Source organism: Pelobates fuscus, chromosome 11 (genome assembly GCF_036172605.1).
Source record: "Pelobates fuscus isolate aPelFus1 chromosome 11, aPelFus1.pri, whole genome shotgun sequence".
Taxonomy (NCBI): domain Eukaryota; kingdom Metazoa; phylum Chordata; class Amphibia; order Anura; family Pelobatidae; genus Pelobates; species Pelobates fuscus.
In genome coordinates this window covers 22,563,255-22,571,690 of record NC_086327.1, presented here as the reverse complement: position 1 = coordinate 22,571,690, position 8,436 = coordinate 22,563,255, and the positions used below count along the sequence as shown (strand labels likewise).

General features: G+C 42.8%; 1 protein-coding gene across 1 annotated transcript in view; it reads right to left on the bottom strand.

The window, feature by feature from the left end:
- Window positions 1–214: 214 nt before the first annotated feature.
- The window catches only part of LOC134576774 (guanylate-binding protein 1-like), a 73,867-nt gene continuing 65,645 nt past the window's right edge, over window positions 215–8,436 (bottom strand). The window contains exons 10-11 of the mRNA XM_063435479.1: window positions 2,713–2,906; window positions 215–322 (exon numbers count right to left, since the gene is read on the bottom strand). Coding sequence (XP_063291549.1) covers window positions 215–322; window positions 2,713–2,906 — 302 coding nt within the window. The remainder of the gene's footprint in view (window positions 323–2,712; window positions 2,907–8,436) is intronic.

Below are 8,436 nucleotides of genomic sequence, written 5' to 3'. Positions count from 1 at the left end.
GTGTTCTAAAAAAAATGCTTGATATTTTAAATGTAACTTATTACATTTAAGAGTATAGGTTTAATTTGAAATTACTATAAAAAAAGTAAATCATTTGAGAACAATTCATAATAGTGAGGATCTTTATGCTTTATTGATTGATATAGAGCATGTTTTAAGTTTAAGGTCCTCTTTAGGTATTTCATTTGAAATAATATTTCAGAATAGTGTCAGTCTAGTTAATAACACAGCTTGTAGGCTTTCGCTGCTTTAGTAACATCACTTCCCTTTGAAGTTCCTCAATTCTTTTTCCGTATCCGATCATCTTTAAATTTTGAATTTCCTATAAATAAACAGATAGTCAGATACGACATATTTACAAATAGTGTTTCCAGTAACAGTTCTAAATTGTATACTATTGCATTTAATGATGATTACCGCAAACAAATCATCTTCAATTTCCTACAAATAAAAAAAAATAATTACCCAGAGATTAGACAACTACAAATCTTGCTTAAATCAAAATCTCTAAATGGCAAGCAAGAAAGTCCCAACAAAGATCTATAATAAATGGTGCTCATTGGTGTCCTGCGCACATTGGAACACAGAGGGGAGGACTGTAGGAAAACCACCTGAAAGAGCCCAAACAAGGGAAAAATGCTACCCATTGACATAGTTATTTCAGTCTTTCAGTTCTATAGTGACCCAGGTGCTAGATTCTATCCAAAGAAAATCAATTTCCTGTTGAATTCCAGAGGAAATAATATATAAAAATATCGATATTTCAATGTAGAACTTTTTTTTCAAGACACCATGGATCTTCATAGTTAAAAACCAAAGTAGATCCTGAAAAGTGAATACAATTTAACAAGAACCAGGAAATGGTGGAACTCCCCATTCCTGATTCCTTTTCCCATTCCTGATTCCTTTTCCCATTCCTGATTTCTTTACTCATTCCTGATTCCTTTACTAATTCCTGATTGTTTGCAATTTTTATATAGATTTAGTATGATTGCTGTTTCTAGCACAAGAAAAAAAGCAGAAGGGGGAGTTATAATGCAGCAGTACACCCTACTAAACTACCTCTGCATAATATGTGGAATAATGTATTTAATAAGGACTGAGCTACCATTAATCCAATAACACAAACACAAATACTTAAAAAGGACCTTATACTTGGATATAAAGCACAAAACTTAATTAGGAGATACTAATAATAAAAAAAAACATTATAAACAAATAGTGAAGCTTACTATCAACTTCAGTAAAATATATATAGTTTAAGAACACGGGTTCCATTTAAAACACAATTAGACTCGCTCTAAATCAAGACAATATACAGGTGATACTCAAAAAAATAGAATATCGTGCAAAAGTTCATTTATTTCAGTAATGCAACGTAAAAGGGGAAACTAATATATGAGATAGACGCATTACATGCAAAGCAAGATAGTTCAAGCCATGATTTGTCATAAGTGCGATGATTGTGGCTTACAGCTCATAAAACCCCCAACTCCACAATCTCAGTTAATTAGAATATTGTGAAAAGGTGCAATATTCTAGGCTCACAGTGTCCCACTCTAATTAGCTAAGTAAGCCATAACACCTGCAAAGGGTTTCTGAGCCTTTAAATGGTCTCTCAGTCTGGTTCAGTAGGAATCACAATCATGGGGAAGACTGCTGTCCTGACAGTTGTGCAGAAAACCATCATTGACACCCTCCATAAGGAGGGAAAGCCTCAAAAGGTAATTGCGAAGGAAGTTGGATGTTCCCAAAGTGCTGTATCAAAGCACATTAATAGAAATTCATGTGGAAGGGAAAAGTGTGGAAGAAAAAGGTGCACAAGCAGCAGGGATGACCACAGCCTGGAGAGGATTGTTAGGAAAAGGCAATTCAAATGTGTTGGGGACTTTCACAAGGAGTGGACTGAGGCTGGAGGCCACACACAGACGGATCCTGGACATAGGCTTCAGATGTCTTATTCCTCTTGTCAATCCGCTCCTGAACAACAAACAAGAAAAACAGACCTGGTCTGTTGCTCAGTGGTCCAAAGTCCTCTTTTCTGATGAGAGCATCTTTTGCATCTCATTTGGAAACCAAGCACCCGGAGTCTGGAGGAAGAATGGAGAGACACACACTGCAAGATGCTTGAAGTCCAGTGTGACGTTTCCACAGCCTGTGTTGATTTGGGGAGCGATGTCATCTGCTCGTGTTGGTCCACTGTGCTTCATTAAGTCCAGGGTCAACGAGCCCTCTACCAGGAGATTTTGGAGTACTTCATGCTTCCTTCCGCAGACGAGCTTTATGGGGAGGCTGACTTCATTTTCCAGCAGGACTTGGCACCTGCCCACACTGCCAAAAGCACCAAAGTCTGGTTCAATGACCGTGGGATTACTGTGCTTGATTGGCCAGCAAACTCACCTGACCTGAACCCCATAGAGAATCTATGGGACATTGCCAAGAGAAAGTTGAGAGACATGAGACCGAACAATGCAGAAGAGCTGAAGGCTTTTTGCACGATATTCAAATATTTTGAGTATCACCTGTATTCCAGTAAACCGGAAATCCTCAGTTAAATGGGCCCAAGACAAAAGTAATCCCATCCCCAGTTGGCACAATGTGGCCAAGAGTATACAGCCCCTGGAACTTTAAACTAGACTCTCAGGTTGTAATAATAATAATAATAATAATGTATAATACACTTTTAATAAATGAAAATATTTTTACTCAAACCTCATTTTTCATTGCTATCAGCCTATCATTTTCTTCCTTCATCTTTTTACGCTCTTCTTCCATTTTTTCCATCAGCTTTGCTATGTGCTGCTCATGACTTTTCCTCTGCTCTTCCAGACTTTCCACCAACTTCCTAGCGTTCTCTTCCACAATTTGTTTCTCCTTCTCAGCTGCCTCCTTCTCGGCTTGCTTTGCTGAAGTAAGAGGTTAGGCAACTATTACATCCAGAATATGTGAACAGCAACATAGAATCACTGGACTTGCTTAAATGAAAGAGGTACAATATATTCTTCTAGGCTGTCCCATTTTGTACAACAATTTGTGTGAATGATTGTTAAATATTCTATGCTGTAATTACTTCTTTTTTTGCATTTGACTATTTATTTTAGACAAATCTCCATGAGCAACACATGTGAATCATTAAAGAAACACTCCAAACACCAACACCACTACTAATAGTACCTTTAGCTGCCAAACCTGGAGCCAGAGAGTCCCTGCAGGGAGCTTCCATTAGCTTCACTGAACTATGCCAAGCCATCCCATTCATTGACTGAGCGTTTCAGCTGAGTGCTCTCAGCCAATGAGCGTAGCTCTGAATAGCCTGGATAAGCTCAGTGAAGAAGCTTTTAGCTGCAGTGGAGGCAGCTGCGGACACTCGGCAGACCTAAGGTAAGTTGTCAATCTGTTCTTAAATGTTGACTCATTGGTGGAACTACTGTTGGTGCAGTCAGTATGGCTGCATCGGAGCCTGCACACTTTGGGGGCCCATCGGGTAGCCTAGGCACTTAGGACCACCCAATTGGTGTTGGTGAACAGGGGCCTTGTTGGGCACTGCAGCCCTTTAAGAGCGCAACCAGATCACTGTGATACTGGATGCTGGGAAGAAGCGACACGGGAACACCACGGGGGAATGGTAGGTGGTGACAGCACAGACAGCATAGGACAGGTGTGAGCTACTGCAGGCCCCACACTCGCTCCCATTAGTCTCAGCCAAAAGCAGCAGGACCCCAAGCAAGACACCCTCCAGCACAGAAAAGGTATGCAAACAGGAGGGTGTCTGCAAATAAAAATATTATAAAATGTATGTGATGTGTCTGTGTGTCACATTGTGTGTGTGTGTACATATCAGTGCGTGTATGTGTCAGTGTGTGTATCTGTGTGTCTGTGTGCATCTGTGTCAGGGTGTGCATCTTTGTGTCAGTGTCTGTATGTGTCAGGGTGTGTGTCAAGGTGTGTGCATGTGTCAGTGTGTGTATCTTTGTCAATTTCTGTGCCGGGCCGGCCTTAGACCTCAAGGTGCCCTGTGCGAAAAACCTCCCTGGTCACATACAGTGTATACAGAGTATAGGGAGGTAGTTTTGCTATAGGGGCTTTATTAAATTAATAATTATTAAGAAAAAATCCATTCTTGCTTCCCTGTTATCTTGCAGGGGTGATGGCATCCTCATCTCCATGGTTGTCCAGTGTGCTGGGAATCTGGTCTGTGCCTCCACCTCTGTGTGTGATATTTGTTAAGGATGTATTGACTGTGTATGATGTATGTGTGTATTATCTGTGTTTGATATTTGTGGGTATTTAATTAAGATTAAAAAATGAAAATGCATGTAGGCTCATGTGTGAATGCAGATGTGTATTTTTGCAGTGTCACATGCACACAATCAGATGCCACATGCATACAGTCCCAGGCACATGCACACAGTTACAGGCAGACAGTCACACACACACAGTTACAATATGCATAAAGCAAAAAAAGAGGTTTAGGCCCTACAAAGTTCCAGCAGGCAATTTTATCCAAAACAAATGTCACACAGCAACGTCTGACATTGATAAAGCTCGATAAAGACCTCACAGGTCGAAACTGCTGTGTTTGAACAAAATTGCCTGAACTTTGGAGTGCCTAAACCTCGTTTTACTTTCTGCATATTGTACCTGAGACCTGGTGCTGGGTCCAGGTTTAGTTGCACCCTGGCTCATAGTGAAGGGATTGAGTCCAGTTCCCAATTAATCTCAGAAAAACAGACACAGTTACAGGCAGCCTCGTACAGTTACCGGCAGACAGTCACACATACACCGTTACAGACAGTCACATACACACAGTTACAGGCAGGGCCGGACTGGGAAGAAAATTAGGCCCGGGCATTTTTCAATCAGAGAGGCCCCCTAAAAAGGGGGCGGGCCAGAGAGGGTGTGTTTTGTCATCACTAATGACAAGCACGCCCCCTCTCAAAGTGAGCATGTTGGTTCAATGCACAGAGCCCCGCTGAAGAGCTCTGGCATTAGAAAAAGGCCCTGAATTTGTTCTGTGCAGCGCAAGCAAATTGAATAATATGCTTGCCCTGTGTTTGCTTTTAAATTGTCTCTGGTGTCTCCACAAGTGGGATACCAGAGGACAAAAGGGCCAGGAAAGTGTATGGTGCATGTGTTTGGAGCCTGCTTGAGGGATTGCGTGTGTGTAGAGTGTGGTGTGGTATTGTGTAAATAGGTCAATTTCATTTGTGTTTGTGGTGTAATATGTGTAGCTAGGGGCTGTAGAGAGTGTGTGTATAGGGGGCATAGTGTTATAGGGGATGTAGCGAGTGTGTGCATACGTGCTGTAGTGTGTGTATAGGTGATGTAGTGTGTGTAGGGGTTGTAGAGAGGGTGTGTTTAGAGAATGTTTCATGTGTTTGCTGACAAGGAATGTAGTGTGTGTGTAGGTGGTGCAGTGTGTGTGTGTCAGGGTACCTGAGGCCTCTACCTCTAAGGGAGGTAGAGACTTGGTGGTTTATCCGTCCAGGCGAGCTGTTTCCTCCGTTCCTCGCGGTTCATCCAGTCACTTAAACACCGGCCGCGAGGAATCCACGTCCTTTTCTAGCAGGACGCTCAATACGTGACGTCATGACGCTATCACGAGCGACCTGTCACTCAAGTGTCCGATATCCAATCGGTACTTGTCAGAGGCGTGATTACCATCCAGAGCCAGGGTATTTAAGCTTACTTCTCACTTCAGCTCATTGCCCTGTCGTGGTTCTAGCTTGTCTAGTCACTCAGTGCTCTGGTATTCTAGTTTGCTCTATTTGGTTTTGACTCGGCTTGTTGTACTTCCCTGCTTCTCTGTTCTCCCTTGACCCGGCTTGTCTCTCGCTTATCTGTCTTCTCGTTCCCTCGACCTCGGCTTGTCTCTGACTATTCTCTATTACTCTCGGTACGTTAGTCCGGCCATTCTAAGGCCCGGTATACGTACCTTTCCACTCTTTGTACTCTGCGTGTTGGATCCCTGTCCCGATCCTGACATTACGACAGGGCCAATGGATCCTGCAGGTACAAACAGTCAGCTTGGTTCTTCTGATCCCAGGTTTGACGCCATGGAGCATAGGATGGATCAGATGGCCCTAGCACTACAGGCACTTTTGTCTCGTGCTAGTAACCCACCTGAGGAGACACGTACTCCTTCTATTTCTCCTGCAGTCTCAGGTCTAGAGGTAGCCACTGTAGGTGCTTCTTCCCGTATTACCCCACCAGTACGTTATGGCGGGTCACCGGAGAAGTGTCGTGGCTTTCTAAACCAGATTAGCATCCATTTCGAATTACAACCCCGCTCTTATTCTACTGATAGAGCGAAGGTTGGATTTATTATCACTCTACTCATTGAAAAAGCTTTGAGATGGGCCAATCCTTTATAGGAGAATGATAACCCACTAGTCTATAATTATAATGCCTTTGTAGCTGCGTTTAGAAGAACTTTTGACCCCCCTGGTAGGAAGGTCAATGCAGCTAGATTACTGTTGCGCCTTAGACAAGACAATCGAACACTTGTGGATTATGCACTAGAGTTCAGGTCCTTGGCGGCAGAAGTTAAGTGGAACGAACAGGCTTATATAGATGTGTTTCTGAATGGGTTATCAGATGTAATTCTTGACGAGGTCGCTACTAGAGAACTCCCTGAAAATTTGGAGGATTTAATTTCTTTTATATCTCGTATTGATGAACGCTTAAGAGAGAGGCTGAACACTCGAGATAGGACCCGTAGACCCTCCTTTAAACTAGCGCCTACTTTTCAAACTTCTGAGTTCGAGGACTTACGTATTCCTGAACCTATGCAGATAGGCAGTACTCATCTCACAGAGAGTGAGAGACAGTACAGGAGAAGGGAGGGCTTATGTATGTATTGTGGAGTCAGGGGTCATTTACGCCTAAACTGTCCCAATCGTTCGGGAAACGCTCGCACCTAAGTTCCTCTAGGGGACAGGCCTTGGGTGTCTCTACTTTGTCCTCTATTCACAACTACAAAGAGTTCAGGCTTCTGTTACCCGTTTCTTTAAAGTGGGAGAAGGGAGTAGTTAAGACTATGGCACTAATCGATTCTGGAGCTGCTGAGAGCTTTATAGATCAGGGTTTTGCTGCCAAGCATGCTATTCCATCCCAGTTAAAAGAGATACCACTGGCCGTTGAGGCCATCGATGGTAGACCGTTACTTGAACCTGTTATCTTCCATGAGACCATACCGATTAACTTAACTGTTGGCATCCTACATAGAGAAGACATATCCTTACTGCTCATTTCTTCTCCGTCTATTCCCATAGTGCTGGGGTACTCCTGGTTGAGGAGACATAACCCTATTATTAATTGGGAGTCAGGGGAGATAGTTTCGTGGGGACAGAATTGTCAAGAGAAGTGCTTGCGGAAAGTCTCACCTCTCGGCTTAACCAATACAGCGGCTAACTCTGATAATTCTACAGAGACACAAATTCCGTCTCAGTATCTAGATTTAAAGGCTGTATTTGACAAAAAGAAAGCCGATACCTTACCCCCACACAGGTCCTTCGATTGCAAAATTAACCTACTCCCTGGTACCATGCCACCCAGAGGTCATGTATACCCATTATCTACGAAAGAGAACTCAGTTCTAGAGGAGTATATTCACGAAAATTTAGACAAGGGATTCATTAGAAGGTCCTCCTCCCCTGCTGGGGCTGGATTTTTTTTTGTTAAAAAGAAGGATGGTTCTTTGAGACCTTGTATTGATTATCGAGGCCTAAATAAGATAACCATTAAAAATGCCTATCCAATCCCCTTGATTACCGAACTCTTCGATCGTTTGAAGGGCTCTACAATTTTCACCAAGTTAGACCTCAGAGGGGCATATAACTTGGTGAGAATCCAGCAGGGACATGAGTGGATGACGGCATTCAATACTCGATATGGTCACTATGAATATACTGTTATGCCTTTTGGGTTATGCAATGCACCAGCTGTATTCCAGGATCTGATAAATGAGGTTCTTAGGGAATTTCAGCAAGATTGCGTCATTGTATACCTAGATGATATACTCATTCATTCTAGTGACATTGAGATTCATCACAAGCAAGTCAGGAGGGTTTTGCACAAGCTTCTCCAGCATGGCTTGTACTGCAAGTTGGAGAAATGTAGCTTTGATCAAACCCAGGTAACCTTTCTCGGCTATGTGATCTCTGGGGAGGGATTTAAGATGGATCCGGATAAGCTCCAATCCATTCTAGAATGGCCTTTACCCAAAGGTCTTAAAGCCGTACAGAGATTTATTGGTTTTTCTAATTATTATAGGCGCTTTATTAAGGGCTATTCTTCCATTATCGCACCTATCACTAACATGACCAAACAGGGGGCTGATACTAAGAATTGGACTACTGAAGCTCTCCTGGCGTTCAAAACTCTCAAGGAGCTTTTCGCTTCCGCTCCAATTTTAGTCCACCCCGACACTTCTCT